Source organism: Tamandua tetradactyla, chromosome 10 (genome assembly GCF_023851605.1).
Source record: "Tamandua tetradactyla isolate mTamTet1 chromosome 10, mTamTet1.pri, whole genome shotgun sequence".
In the NCBI taxonomy this organism is placed as follows: Eukaryota; Metazoa; Chordata; class Mammalia; order Pilosa; family Myrmecophagidae; genus Tamandua; species Tamandua tetradactyla.
The window spans coordinates 21,601,387-21,617,285 of NC_135336.1; the positions used below are offsets into that span (position 1 = coordinate 21,601,387).

Below are 15,899 nucleotides of genomic sequence, written 5' to 3' on the forward strand. Positions count from 1 at the left end.
TCTGTGGAAATCCCACTCATGTTTAGTTTTTTTTTTAAAAATATACATTGTAGAACTCTATCAACAGTGTTTTAAGAACTCTAAGCAATCATAGCCTTTCTTTGCTCCTGGTCACCTATTTATCTATTCTTCAAAACTCTTGCGCATGAAGCAAGAGGTGTTTATCCCCTCAGGAACTGTGTTACTTTTTCTCTGATTGTCTGCTTAGGTGTTCAGTACTTTATTCTTCCTTCAGCCTGCTAGAGAGGCTCATTGTCTACGGTTTCCAGCACTTTCTCCCCTACCCGCTTCTCCATCACAAACGTTCAACTTGCAGACCTCCCCAAGCACCGCAGAGCTCTCAGCTCCTTCACACACAGCACCTCCCTGCTGGGCAGTGAAAAATAACCTCCCTTTCCCTTCCACTCTTGTCTTCTCTCCTAGGTGATTCATCCACAAGTGGGTCCCTTCTTTTCCTCAGTCTTGCTCTGATGGGAGCTTCAGCAAAAATCATACCTTTTCCCAAGCCTTACACACACACATGCACACATAGTCACTCTCTCACACTTTTGAATCTTTTTCTTTCCTCTAGGATTTCTCTCAAGAAATCCTTGTTTTGTTTCCTCAGGAAACTTTCCTTCATTCCATCTGTCAGCCAGAACACAGCCCAGATCTTGGCTGAGATACAGGGAGCCCATTATAAATTACTGCATTTAGAGCTAGTCAGAGACCCTAGAAATCATACAGTACACCTGCTTCCTTTTACAGGTGAGGAAACCAAGGCTCGGCAAGGGAAAGGTACTTACTTAGCCAAGGTCAAGAAACTAGAGTAGCCCTGTTGTCTGAGGACAACCTCTGAAGTGGACGTGTTCGTGTTCCACCTCCACCCTATTCACTCCCAACACGTCATGTGAGCAGCTGCCGTGGGCTGGAGGGCTGCCTGCTCGTGAGCCCCTGCCTCCTCTACCTCGTAAACATCTGCTGGTTTAATATGTGTGACTTTACCCACCTCCTCATTTTATTCCATCGTTTCCTTTAAGGCCCAACTCCCGGCTACTTCTTCCCACAGCAATCATTCTTATTGCGCCTGCCCACCATTTTGTGTCACCTTCCGCCATTGTGTATTCAGTGTGTCCTGTGATGTCATGTGCTTTATTATATAACCCTTTGTAATTGATACTTTAAGTATACATATTTTTTTGCCTCTCCAACTAAATTATAGGCTCTAGAAAAGAAGGAAAGAGCATGCCTTGTGTGTATTTTGCACAACCACAAAACTGGCAAGATACTTGGTACACTGCGGGAATTACAGAAAAACTGTTCAGTAAATACATAAATGGATTTGACACTAGAGATAATTATAAGTTGCTGACTTTTGAGCAAGAGCAGAAAGGGACTGTCACAACTGTGAAGTTCTGAAAGGCAAAGGACAGCTAGAAATGTGAAGGAGGGTGTCTCTAGGGGACCACGGGGTTCGAGAGGAAGGCGTGGACGTGACACTGCGGAGGAATGGGCACGGGTGGGCGGGGAAGCCAGTCCTGGCCAGTGCAGCAAGTCCTCATGTGCGGTGTGGGCTGCTGACTCCATGGGGATGCCCCGAGCTTTGGGCTTGGTGGGCTTGTCCCTGTCAGTGGGGCCTTCAGTACTAACCATCGGTGTCTGCTCTGCCCCTCCTTGCCTCCCCCCAGAGCCAAAGGATGAAGTGGAGGTGTCGGATGATGGTGAGTGTTACTGCCTGCCCTGAGGCCAGGCTCTCCAGGTGGGACAGGGTGAGGGAGGGTATCTGATGACTGACTCTTACCCCATCCCTCACCTCACAGATGAGAAGGAGCCCGAGGTGGATTACCGGACAGTGATAGTCAACACAGAGCAGAAAGTGTCTGACTTCTACGACATTGAGGAGAGACTAGGATCGTAAGTGGAGTGGGACGCTGCCTTCGGGCTTCTGGGGTGAGGGCGGCACAGGTGCCACAGTTAAATGCAATGCCTTGTCCTCCTCTCTTCTCCTGGGCTCTGCCTCCTCCCAGGATGTCGGCACCCACGGGTGAGCACTCACCCAGGACTGTCTTAGGAGTTGCTCCCCGAGTTCAGGCCCTCGCCCTGCTCTGTGGATGCCTGGGGCAAGGTCTCCCAGGATTGAAATGAGAGGACTGCATCTGGATCAGATTATTTCTGGGATTACACACACACATACACACACACACACACACACACATATACACACACAAACATTTAATCCACAGAAACAGTGCTTCCTTCCCCTGCCCTTGCACAGTCCACTGTAGGAACCGGTCTGTTCTGTTCACTCTGGGTCCTCCCTGGGGAGTGGAGGGTGCCGGGGAGATCAGGACCCCGACCCTGAGCCCACTTCATGGCTAAACTGTCTCCTTCAGCAGCACCTAACACTGTTCTTTTCCCACAAACTCTGCCCCAAGAGGAGTGTGGGAGGTCGCAGAAAAAGGAATGAAGATCAACTTTTATTTCCAGGGATTTCTGTGAGATGAGGAGTGCCATAAACCCCACAGCAGCTCTATAGAAAAACTCTGCACTGTCACATGCAACAGCACCCCTTCTTTCCCAGCCGTGGGGAGCGGGACACTTCTTGGGGCTGTCACCCAGGGGTGAGGGCAAGAGAGCAAAGAGAAATGAAGGCAGCCACCCAGAAATTCTCTGAACTGGGGGAGGAGTCCCTGAACCTGACTTCATGGGGAAAGGAAGAGAAGTCTGTCAGCCAAGCTTGAGAACTCAGCCCAAGGAGAACATGATAGTTTCTTAAAAAGCAGCAAAACCAGCACAAACACAGCCCTAGGCAATGCATCAGCAAGTGGGCCTGGCTGTATTCTAATAAAACATTATTTATGAACAGAGCAGGGCTGACTTTGGCCCCTCGGTCTTTATTTGCTAGTCCCAGTCTCATGGAAAGCTTGGTTAAATCTGGCTTTTCTCTCCGTCCCCTTTTGGTTGCAGTGGGAAATTTGGACAGGTGTTTCGACTTGTAGAAAAGAAAACTGGAAAAATCTGGGCAGGGAAATTCTTCAAGGCATATTCGGCAAAAGAGAAGGAGAACATCCGAGACGAGATCAGCATCATGAACTGCCTCCACCACCCCAAGCTGGTCCAGTGTGTGGACGCCTTTGAAGAAAAGGCCAACATTGTCATGGTCCTGGAGATGTGAGTGGCCCCAGCTGTCTCTGCCCCACAGATGGAGAGCGCTGCGGCAGCCCACGTGGCTGGGCCCTGCCCAGCGGCACAGGACATCTGTGTACATTGCTGGTCCTGACCCACTGGACACCTGCCCTCCATGCAGTCCTGTGCTCATCTCATGATAAGCTGCTTTGAGGAACCCTCCCCTCCCCCTTTTCACCCCATCTCCCCAGGAAGGAGCCAAACAGTACAGACTATTCCTGGGCACCTATTCATGCAGGGGCCTTCTGAGTGGCTTTAGAGTAAAAGGAGAGGACCCTGCAGCTTGCTGACTTCCCTGTGACGGAGAAGGGGGCCCAGGGCTGGGAGCCTGGAATCCAGAATCGCAGTCCATTCCCCAGTCCCGTTCTGGGCCTCTGCTTACCCAGTTCCGCCCTTTCTTGCATGCCTTCAGATTCCTCACTCACCAAAGAGGAGCACTTTACTCGCTGGGTCGTACAAAGGCGATGGAATGATCAGATGACCTCTAGCCAGAGGCTTTCCTGCAACCCATTGTTGTCTAATCCTCTCCCTCCCCTCACCGAAGCACATTTACAGGGTCCGTAAGCCAGGCCTTCTCTCCAGGGTCTGTCTGTATTTTTTTCTGTTTCCTTTCCTTTTTTTTTTTTAATCTTAATTTTTAAAATAGATAATGCAATCACATCAAAAAATGTAAGAAAATGCACAATGAAAAGTCTCATTCCCACTCCTGTGCCCCGTCTACCCTGTTCTTACCTTAGGCTTCTACATGTAGCCAATTTCAGTGATTTGTCTATATCCTTCCAAAATTTCTTTATGAAAATGCAAGCATTTATGGTATGTATTCTTATCTTCCCACCTTTGAACCCAAAAGGTAGCTTATTGCACTCACTACCTATACTTTGCTTTTTTTTCATTCAACAATTTATCTTGGAGATAGGCCCATGTCAATAACTAGCGAGCCTCATCGTGGATATTCACAATTTATTTAAAGCAGTCCTCTTTTAATGGAAAGTTTGGTAGTTTCCAGTCTTTTTGCTCTTCTGGACAAGCATTGTCTGTAACTTTGAACATATCATTTCACCACTCTTGCCTGCAATACCTGTAGGATAAATTCCCAGAAGTGTGGAAATACTGGATTGTAGGTAGGTGCATTTGAAATTTCTAAAGATATCATACACTTGTCTTCAGCATCCTTGAATTGTCATCTTTAACTTTGGGCACCTCAGTCCTTTGGAGAAGACTCTATCAATGGGTCGGGGTGCTTTCCCAGGAAAGATGAGAACATCCTCAAGCTTTGGCTATGAATGGAATATTAGCCCTTTCTTTCCCCTTTCTCCATCAACATTTTGGCATATTTCCTTCCAGTAAGTGTTCTAAGGAAAGGCAATATTGGTTAAGAATATACACTTCAGACAGATAAACCTTGCTTCAAACCCCACTTCTGCCTCTTGTTGTATGACCTTGAATACGTTACCTGACTGCTCTAATCCTTGGTTTTCTTATCCATAAAAAGAATCTATTAGAACTGTCTCGTGGATGCTGTGGGGATTAAATGGAATGATGTATTTAAGGCATGGTGCCCTATAATGAGTGGCTGTTGTTTATAGAATGATGCATTGAGTTTTTCTCTCTTATACTTTTTTTCCCACTTAAAATTACTTTGTGAGCATTTTCTGGTTGGGAATATGTTAACATCTGACTAGGTCTTGTATTCAAGAAATAATCTTAGCTGGTGTTCAGGAAACCCAGGATTGTATTCTGCTGCTGTTGTGCCATGGTTTTGTGTTTGTTAAATCCCACTGTTGAGATCATTTGGATTAGCCTAATCCGTATTAAGACTCCTTGTCAAATCTAAAATTCGACCAAGAAATTCAACCAAAGAAAAAGGAGATTGAAAAAATCAAAGAAAATTGTCATTCTATTTTAATATCTGTCTTCAGCCTTGAATTCAAACTTTTCTCCCCACTTCCAGGAAATGTTTAAGCCAGGTCCATGGCCTCGCTCATTACACCCTCACAACAGCCCCGTGGCCTGTAGCTTTCCACCTTTACCCTAGAATGGGTTGCTTAGTCCAGGCAGCGTGGGTATGTGAGGACATGTGAAGAAATGTCTTATCTTTTTACGTCAAACCTTGAGCAAGCTCGTGCATTGGTGCAGGAGGGGACAGGAGGCCGCTAAGTCTGACTGAGGCTGGGCAGCAGCATCAGTGGGCAGACTACCATACTTAGCTTGGAATCAGGAGCTGGCATGCAGGATGGAAAATGTAGGGAGAAAAATGTAAGAAGGCTTCAGCTGGCCTGGCTTTCATCCCTCCCCTCCGTGCCTCCTCCAAGGACAGGAGTGAGTCTTATATGCACAGATGCCAGAGAAGAGGACTAGCCTGAATGCAGGGGTAAGAAGCTTGCCCCTTGATGAGAACTCAACCAAAGAAGAAGGGAGCATGTTCATGCCTGGTCTGTGTGTCTTTTCCATCTGAAACATTCTAAGATTTGACTACTTAGAAGGGAAAGAGAATTGCAGCAGTACCATTTGCTCTTCTTGTTAGATGGGGAAAGAAAGGGCAGGACAATTCCTGGCGATAATGTATTCCAGGGTCCCAGTCTTTGGTTCAGCGCCTCAAAGATAGTGAGAAATGAGAATTAATGTATGTCCTAGAGCCTTTCTGACCTTTGATGACTGGACAAGCCCCCTATTATTGCATTATAGAGGCTCCCTCAGGCCCCGGGCCTGGAACCTGGGCATGTCCTTTTGGGAGTGCTTGGAGCAGCTGTGGCAGGACCCCAGCACTGAGCATGCATGCAGTTCACACTGATTTATCCAGGGCCCATCTCACCTTTGTGTAACTGTTGGCAAAATGTATCACAGAACGTCCAGCTGATCACTATGAGACAAGGAGTTAGAGGGTCTGGGACTAGCGCCATTCTTTCTGGCTCCAAGTGAGGACTGGCCCTGGTCTAGAACTCTGGGGGTAAATCTGCTGCCTTAGAATCAGGTAACCTTGATGGTGGTTGGTGTTCCCTCACTCACTCAGTATTATTGATCCTGTCCTGGCACCTGGCGTTATTCCCTCTCTGAGGATAATGACTTCTTTCTATCAGATCAAAACTTTCTACCCATAGCCTTGAGATTTGAGGAGAAACCTATAGATCCTTTAATCCTCTTTGTGTAACCTTTTCCATTCTGGTAAATAGGTCATAGGAACAGTTTTCAACATATATTTAATAGACATGTTAAATCTAGTTGAATATGTTTGAACCTATATTGAATAAGTTGCCTCTAGAAATGCAGTAATAATCATCTCCATGGCTCAGATTTCTACCATTTTTTTTTGTCTCAGATGTGCCCATAGGTACGGCAAACAATAATTGCTTGCTTTTTCAGAGTATTTTAAATTCAAAAGCAAACATTTTTGGACACCTGGTCCTGTCCAGATAGTGCCAGATGCTGATAAGGGTCTTGGGATAAGTCTGACTTTGCCCAGACATTATCACAAACAACTTGACAGAAATAAGGCCAGGAAAGCCCAGAGAAGGAAAGGTCATTTCATGTGGAAGTCAGGAGTGCGCTCACAGAGGACTTGAATTTCGACTGGCGTCCCTGGAGTAGTAATTGAGTAAGCCGATATTTCCCAAATTTGTCTGATCATAAGGATGACTTGAGGTCTTATTAAAAATATGGATCTCCAGATCCCTCCCAATATTTTATGAATAAAAATCTCTAGGAGAGGGTCTTGGGAATCTGTCTGTACTTTCAACCAGTCTCAAGTGATTCTTTATAAACATTCAGGACTAGAATTATTGAGCCCTTCCTGCATGCTAGCCACTCTAGTCCTAAGCGCTTTACCTGTGTTAACCTACTCAGTCTTTATAGCAACCCTGTGAGGTAGTGCTGTTTTTATCTGAGTCTTACAGATGAGGAAATTGAGGCCCAGATATGTTAAAAATTGGCTGAGACTAAAAATGTAGTTTTAAAGTTTGACTTGGAGCCTTGGTAGATGGAAATAGAAATGGAGGGTTTGAGGACAGTAGCACCACCTGCTGGCCATCCAGAGACATTCTTCTTAGTTTGGTTCTCACACTCAGTTCCAGCCATCCTCAGCAGCTGCTGGCATGGGCTCACCTTTCACAGCTCAGCCCTCCCTGAAGCAGAGTGTCTGTGATGTGCTCTTGGAGGCAGAGAGAAGGGCTGCTATTTGCTGGGCCCCATGCAATGTGCTTCCCTGACTGTCTCTCCCTTAGGGGTCAGTGACAAGATCTACCTGAGTCACCAGTGGTTGTCAAACAATAATTAACATGTGCTAACCACCTACTGTGTGCCAGGCACGGTGCTTAACATACGTTCCTTCATTCCTAACAACTCTAGGAGGTATGGACAGATATGGAAACTTGGGTTCAGAAAGGTTAAGTAACTTGCCCAATGTCACACAGCTCATAAGAAGCAGAGGCAGGATTCAAACTCAGTTCTTTTCCCTTCTTGGTAACACACTTAAGGAGAGGGAAGAGCCTTGTAAAAGAACAGACCCAGAACAAAGCCTACCTATCCTGGATCAGCTGGAGGGCCTACTGGCCTTTGCAGAAAAGTGAATTTACTGATGTCTGGAAATACTACCAAGAGACACTACAAACTTTCTGAGCAGTGAGTGAGAAAAGAGGGTTGAAGGGCTGGGGCAGCTGTGTTGTGCATTTGTACGGAAGGGCATATGCTGGCTTGCCAAGGTCCCCAGGGCAGTATTTAGCAAAAGATGTCAAGCTGTAGTCCCAGAAGCACAGGCTGATTGTCTGTCAGGTGAAAAGGCTCTGTCACACACTTTCAGCATGACAAGTAAAGGATTGAGGTGGGACAATACTGGTTATGGCTGAAAGGAGTAAATTGTTTACTGTCTAGCCAGGAAGTAAAAAATCTCATGACTGTAGGTATAATGGGGTTCAGGCAACTAATTTTAGAAAATTTGCTGAGGCTTCTATTTACTGAAAATACTTTTTCTGTTCCTAAGTATGCAAAAGGAATACTGATGGGTTCTGTGAGTACTTTAAACTTCAGGTCCCTGTAGCCAAAAGGCATAACTTAAGAGTATGAGAATGTTGTCATAAGCATCTATGGCCGTTTGGGGGGACGGAGTTATTCTTTTTTTGCTAAGGAGATCGCATCTGGATCTTTCAGTTCATGCCCACCTCTGAAACTGCTCCAGCCTAGATAGTGCTTCTGGAAATCACCTAGCAGCTTAGTGGGTGCAGAGCAGGGTCCCTCAGGTAGGAAACCAGGAATCCCTGGCCCTTCTGGTATGACAGAGCTCTGGGACCAACCTAACAGGACAGTGGCCTGGGACTTGGGAAGCTGCAGAGAGCACCCGTCACCCCTATGCCCCAGGCTTCCCTGCCAGAGCCCCTCTACCCCAGCCTGCCCCTGGCAGACCCCCTGCCAGCCCAGCCTCTGCAGTCCCGTGGTCTGACCGCTTCCTTCTGTTCCACCAGCGTGTCGGGGGGCGAGCTGTTTGAGCGCATCATTGACGAGGACTTTGAGTTGACGGAGCGCGAGTGCATCAAGTACATGAAGCAGATCTCGGAGGGGGTGGAGTACATCCACAAGCAGGGCATCGTCCACCTGGACCTCAAGCCTGAGAACATCATGTGCGTCAACAAGACGGGCACCAGGATCAAGCTTATTGACTTTGGTCTAGCCAGAAGACTGGGTAAGGCGGACCCACCTCCCCTGCCGTCACCAGCAGGTAGTGGCCGGGCTGTGTGTATCCACACTCCGGGCCTGGGAGGGAAGGCACAGCGTTGGGGTGAAAACCAGAGGCCACGGAGACTGCTTAGGTTCCCAATCTGCCTCGACCATTTTGCTAGCTGCGTGACTAGGGGCAAATTCCTTAACCCCTTGGCCTCTAATTCCTTACCTGTAAAATGAAGATAATAGTAGCACCTAGCTCATAGAGTTGTTACCATGGTTAAATGAGTTAAATGAGCTCAAGTGCTAAGAACAATGTCTTGCACATACTAAGCACTATTTAGGTTTCGGCTGTTATTTTATTTTACTTTTATTTTTATTATCCCCTCTTGTATTTTTCATTCTGGTGCCTTTAGCAGCAAAATGAAACTCATTTGGCAGTGGTGGCTTCTCACATTTGCATCATGCTCCAAGCACGTCATGTCCTTTATTTCATTTGGTTTTCACAGCAACCCTGTGAGGTAGGCAGGGCAGATTTTGTGGGTCCCAATTTATAGTATAGGAAACCGAGGTTCATGGTAGTTTTGCCCAGCCAGTCTCATCACAAGCGAGGACTGGTGCTGGTGCTAGAACAGGGACCCTGGACCCAGTTTGGAGTTCTCTGTAGCACCTCTGCTCTTCCTACACTGGGAGTGGGGGCTGGGGGAAAGTAGTCAGGGGCCTTTGTGCCCCACCCCTGCCCCAGATCTTGGTCAGTGGCTCTCTGCCTCCCTCTACTCTGTGTTTGTAGCTCTTTGATGTATCAGTAATTGAAGAAACAGCCTCAGCCTCCACCTGTTTACCAGGAGCCCCGGGGCTTGAGTAGAAACTGACCTTTCTTTCACTGGCCTGGGGGAGCAGGAAAGAGCTGGCCAAGGTAATGTCTCCTGGTAGATCTTCTCCCAGGACACCCAGTCCTGGATGAGGCAGGGTTGGTCATGAAGAGGGAAGTATAGAAGTGAGGCTGAAACTGGCTTCATAATCCATGCAACGAAGCGAGTGTTTCCTCTCTGTCACCTCCTGCTAAGGGGGTGAGCTGGGGACAAGTGCTGCCGGGCACGGCCTGCCTTTGGGCAGTAACCTCCCACAAAGCAATGCGCTAGGCAGGCCACTGGCCTCTGGAGCTGGCTGCATCATGGCCCTGGTAGCATGGCATGCAGGGTCCCTTGTTGGACTATTGCAGGAATGGTGGTGTCCACCAAAGACCAGAGCACCGGGAAGTGGTTTGAATGCAGCAGGAAGGGTTTAGGTTAGGCTTGAAGCAGAACTTGTACCTCATAGAGCTACTAAATTCTTTGCTTTAGAACACTTGGGTCTGAAAAATTAAACCCAGAACAGGCACACAGGCCCAAGATCACAGATTGAGAAGGCAGTGGAGGTGTCCCAGGAGAACTGTCCGATCTCTGTGGTCATGGGCCGAGCTCCTTACCGTGCACCAGGCCTGGAGTCAGTGCTTTTCACCGTGGTGGGTTTATCTGCCCCCTCCCACCCCCCGCTGTTGAAGAGATGCCCCCAGAGCTTGTCCTGCAAAAGAATGGCTGTGGGCCTGTTGTGCAAACTGGCGGGCATCTCTGGTCCTTGGTGACCTAGAGGCACCAAGTTGGGCTTAACTGTCCCTACTGTCCTTCTGGCAGGAAGAGAGAGAGGTGGCCAGAAGCTAAGTAGTAGAGGCCGCAGAGTGGTCGAAAACAGGGCCCGGGAGTCAGACCTCTGGGTCTCTGTCTTGACTCCACCACTTATTAACTGGACGATAAATCATTTCACTGCCCTGGGCCCACTCTCCCCTCGGTAGGATGGTCACAGGCCTATCTCTTAGGGCTGTTGAGAAAATTAAGTAGGAGAATCCCTGTCATGCAGGCAGCATGGTACACTGAACATAGTAACCAGTCAGTGAAAGTTAGAAAGTAGAAGTAAGAGTAAGTCACAACCCCCACCACAGGAACTCATGGGAGAGACAGACATTCAAATAAAAAGATCATTCAGGGGGCAGATGCTTTAATGTCCCTTCCTCCCAGCCCATTCAGGATGAGTACCCGGCTTATCCATATCATTGGTATATTTATGCACTTGTTCATGAGATGGCCTCGTGTCTCTGCCATTGTCCAGATGGAGAGCACGAGCCCACCCCCATGTCCCTCACTGGGTGGGGGCCTGGCACGCAGGTGAGGGCAGCCCCCTTGCGTGAGCTGCTCTGTGGCATTCTGGTGATTGATCCCTGTCCATCCCGGTTACAGAGAATGCAGGATCTCTGAAGGTTCTCTTTGGCACCCCTGAGTTTGTGGCCCCCGAAGTGATCAACTACGAGCCCATTGGCTACGCCACGGACATGTGGAGCATTGGGGTCATCTGCTATATCCTGTGAGTCCTCGGGTGCACGGGAAGGGGGAGGAGGGGAGAGAGGGTCCCACAGGAGGGGCCTGGGGACAGGCCAACCCTCAAGGTTGTGAGGGGGTGACTCCAGCGCACTCCAGGCAAGAGGGTGGCACCTGTCTCCCATATCTCCCCCCAGCCGGCCCACCCTGCACCTGTGCTCCTGTGAGCTTTTCATGTCTGCAGGGGCATTTAGCTCCATGCTCCCAAATGCCTATTCTGGGTCCCAACTGTCCCCAGTGCTGGCCTTTGGTCACAAGGGGTAGGAAATGTGGCTGCAACATGTAACCTACCCCCTCTAGATCCGTGCTTGGCAAATATTAATATGCATGAATCACCTAGGCATCTCCTTAAATTGCAGATTTTGATTTAGAAGGTCCAGGGCCTGAGATTCCACACTTTTAATAAGTTCTAGGCACCCGTGGTGCATTGAAGAAACTGGGGCCCAGGGAGCCCATGTGGCTGCCCATGCCTCACAGTTCTGGCAGGGTGACAGGTTTTCCAGGTTATGGACTTTCAGTGCTAAGACGGGGACAGTTCCAGGCAAACCAGGACACTTGGTCTCCCTCCTGGCCTAGAACAGGACAGTAACCAGAGTAGTCAGTAAATTTTTACTGAGTGAATTTACCCTCTAACCTACACCCCAGAGGGAGAAACCGATCACTACCAGGGTCCCAGAAGCCCTCCTGTTACTAACCTCCTCAGGTCTGATGCGTATCTTGAACTCGATATAAATGAAATCATACAGAAAGAAGTGTCTGACTTCTTTTGCACAATATCGTTTATGAGATTCATCATATTACAAATTTAGTTGCAGACAGCTCATTCTCAGTACCATATCATGCTTCCACTGTGTGAAGATAACCCAGGGTATTTAGTCATTCTACGTTAATAGGCTTTCAAATAATTTCAGGTTTGAGGTACTACAAACATCCTGGTACGTGTCTCTTAGTGAACATGTTTATTCATTTCTGTCGGATATGTGATCTAGAACTAGAGTTACCAGGTCATAAGAGCACTTTATTTTTTGCTACTATATAGAAAAATCTTTATTAATTGAACAAAATTGGAAACTTGAAATAAATAAAAGTTTAAATTTCATGAAAGGTTTATCCCCCCCCCCCCCAAAATTCTGGGATTAGAAGATTTAAAAATTTTTTATTGTGGTCACATTCATGTAACGTAAAAATTGCCATTTTAACCATTTTTAAGTGTGCAATTCAGTGGCATTAATTTTATTTACAGTGTTGTGCTACCATCACCACCATCTATTACCAAAACATTTCCATCACCACAAACAGAAGCTCTTGTACCCATTAAAAAATAACTCCCTATTCCTCCGTTTCCCAGGCCCCCGTAACCTCTGATCTACTTTCTGTCTCTGTGAATTTGCTGATTCTAGATATTTCTTATAAAAAGAGCACTTTATTTTAAAGTTAAGATTATTTTAGGTGGAGGAACATAGTAATTAGGATTTGGATAATATGATACATTGCTTACAAGATTACTTTTAGCGAAGACCAAGAAATAGAGAAGACTTTTTTAAATGGAAGAGAACTAATTCTGATAAACGGGGGTCCAGCCTGAAGGTGTGTTGGTGGGGGTGTGCCACGAGGGAGGGGAGGTGTTGGGGGGTGCAACGAGGGAGAGGAGGTGTTGGGGGGGTGCCACGAGGGAGGGGAGGTGTTGGGGGGTGCATTGAGGGAGGGGAGGTGTTAGGGGGGTGCCACGAGGGAGGACAGTTATTTGGGGGGTGCCACGAGGGTGGGGAGGTGTTGGGGGGGTGCCACGAGGGAGGAGAGGTATTGGGGGATGCAATGAGGGAGGGGAGGTGTTGAGGGGTGCCACGAGGGAGAAGAGGTGTTGGGGGGTGCATTGAGGGAGGGGAAGTGTTAGGGGGGTGCCACGAGGGAGGACAGTTATTTCGGGGGTGCCACGAGGGTGGGGAGGTGTTGGGGGGGTGCCACGAGGGAGGAGAGGTATTGGGGGATGCAATGAGGGAGGGGAGGTGTTGGGGGGTGCCACGAGGGAGGAGAGGTGTTGGGGGGTGCATTGAGGGAGGGGAGGTGTTAGGGGGGTGCCATGAGAGAGGAGAGGGTTGGGGGGTGCCACGAGGGTGGGGAGGTGTTGGGGGGTGCCACGAGGGAGGGGAGGTGTTTGGGGGTGCCACAAGTGAGGAGAGGGTTGGGGGGTACAGTGAGGGAGGGGAGGTGTTGGGGGGTGCCACGAGGGAGGGGCAGTGTTGGCGGTGCAATGAGGGAGGGGAGGTGTTGGGGGGTGCATTGAGGGAGGGGAGTGTTAGGGGGGTGCCACGAGGGAGGAGAGGTGTTTGGGGGTGCCACGAGGGAGGAGAGGGTTAGGGGGTGCAGTGAGGAAGGGGAGGTGTTGGGGGGTGCCACAAGGGAGGGGCAGTGTTGGGGAGTGCAGGGAGGGAGGGGAGGTGTTGGGGGGTGCCACGAGGGAGGAGAGGTGTTGGGGGGTGCATTGAGGGAGGGGAATGTTAGGGGGGTGCCACGAGGGAGGAGAGGTGTTTGGGGTGCCACGAGGGAGGAGAGGTGTTGGGGGGTACAATGAGGGAGGGGAGGTGTTAGGGAGGTGCCACGAGGGAGGAGAGGGTTGGGGGGTGCCACGAGGGAGGGGAGGTGTTTGGCAGGAGACAGGTGAGGGCTGGCGAGACCCGCTCAGTGTCAGCCCCGCGACGGTCATGGTAGACCACCCTGCCCTCTGGGACTTTCCCAAGCTCGGCTCTGCCAGTGGGGACTGAGGCCTGGGAGTTCTCCTCCCCAGCTGGGGCTCCTGGCAGAGCGTGTGGTGCCAAAAACAAAACTTAACCAACCAGATGGACATCCTTTAGTCCCTGCTCTGCAAACTTCAGGAGCCACTGCTGGAAGCAACCCAGGAGAGGTTCTGTGGCCGCCCCTTGGGGCTCTCTCTCGGGAGCTGTGTTGTCCGTCTGACAGTCCCTGTCATGGCCCCTGCCCTCCTCTGCATCCGTCTCCTTTCTGGGACCGGTGGGAGGTGGAGAGGCCAGGGAGCTGAAGCGGGAGGACGATGTGCGTTTCCTGTTCCTATGTATTGGTGAGCGTGGCCTGAACAGCGAGCTCTGCTGCCATTGTTGGTCTGAACCTCCGTCCCCAAGCCCGTGGGAGAGATGGAGCATCTCCCTTGCTGGACCAGAGACACGGGTTTTCCCGGCAGGGTGATGGAGAGGGTGGGGCTGTGGGGCCCCTGCCCTCTCACCCTTCATCCTGAAGGGACATACTAGATTTTGTGAACCTCCAGGAGATTCGCCTGAGGTTAGCAGTAGCCATTTGGTTTTTGTCAGGAGGAGAGAGGACAGAATGGGGAACTCTAGGCCGCACTCAGTGTGGAAGGAATGATAATGCCATGCCTCATTTTCTAAGACGTTCCCCCTTCTCCTATCTCCCTCTCACCTATTTCCTGAGGACCTGGTGTTCCTTTACTTCTCGGGGGGGAGGTTTGTGGGGGACCCAAAGCCCTTCTTCAGGCCCCATTCTCATCCCAGCTCCCAAATTCCTTCTCTCCCTCCCTCCCCCAAACCAAAGTAAAGAAGTAATTACTACTCCACATTCTCTTCCTTACCATCTTCCTGGCTGGGCTCAGGAACACAGACCTCCTGTCTCAGCTCCTCTGTGGAACCCTGGCCAAACTCCAGGAATTTGGAGCTCTCCCCATACCAGATCTGAGGTCAGCAGCCCGGCCTGCTGGAAGGGCAGTCCCAGAATCAGACAGAGGCCCCAAAACAAGGCTCCTCAGAGGAAGCCAGGGCCTCTTCCTTCCCCACCCAGCGCTGTCCCTGTCCTTTCTGCTGCTCTCAGATTCCAGCTCCTGCAACCTCCAGGGGTCCCGGCTCCCACCAGCCACCACACAGTTTGCTCCCCAGACAGTAGGGCTGTGGGTAATGGGACTACACCCCAGGCATCTGCTTCTCAGGCCACGGCACAAAATAAAATTCAGCTCTTCCTTTGGGGCCTGCCCGTGCCCTCTCGGATCTTTCCATGAGGCCTTCCTAGGCCACGCAAGTTATGCTTGCAGATGTGTAGCCCCCTTAGCTGGCCACCCATGCAGCACGGTCATCTGTGAGTTACTTGACAGTCAGTGTGGAGAGTATGGTCCAAGAGGCATTTCTGCACTCTTCTCTCACCTGACTTGTCCTGGCATGAGGAAGAAGTCTTGCCACAAGAGATGATTAAGAAATTAAAACACCCTATATTCATGACCTTTCTTGTTTTATCAGCACACTGATGTTTGACCATTGAAAAATGAAAGTGAACACTCTGTATATACTTGTAAACGTCTATATAAGACAATATTAAATGATGGAAAAGTAGAGCTTCCGAGAATGTCCCATACCAATTACAGTTTTGTGAAAACCAGATAAATCCATTGACAAAGACTAGGCAGGGCTAGGAGAAGTGAATAGTTATGTTTGTAATGCTATGGTTATTATTTTTGTTGGTCAATTCAAATAATGACTTTCTTTTGTAAAAGAGATACATCAACCTTATGCAAATTCTAATAACATAGAAAAAATTTTTTTTTAAATCGTGCAAGATCCCACTACACAGAAACAGCATCACTAAAATGTGAGCACTCTCCTTGCCACCACACTTGGCACCCCTTCTATGTTTCATTGTAGAGCCATGCTCTTTAATAAG

The 15,899-nt window shown here is 49.1% G+C and overlaps 1 protein-coding gene across 4 annotated transcripts in view; it reads left to right on the plus strand.

Annotated features, from left to right (window-relative positions):
- Positions 1-15,899, plus strand: part of MYLK (myosin light chain kinase) — a 318,148-nt gene that overhangs the window by 284,644 nt on the left and 17,605 nt on the right. For all 4 annotated transcript variants that reach the window (XM_077118124.1, XM_077118122.1, XM_077118123.1 and 1 more), the window contains 5 exons: positions 1,668-1,700; positions 1,800-1,893; positions 2,947-3,150; positions 8,616-8,833; positions 11,085-11,208. In XM_077118124.1, coding sequence (XP_076974239.1) covers positions 1,668-1,700; positions 1,800-1,893; positions 2,947-3,150; positions 8,616-8,833; positions 11,085-11,208 — 673 coding nt within the window. The remainder of the gene's footprint in view (positions 1-1,667; positions 1,701-1,799; positions 1,894-2,946; positions 3,151-8,615; positions 8,834-11,084; positions 11,209-15,899) is intronic.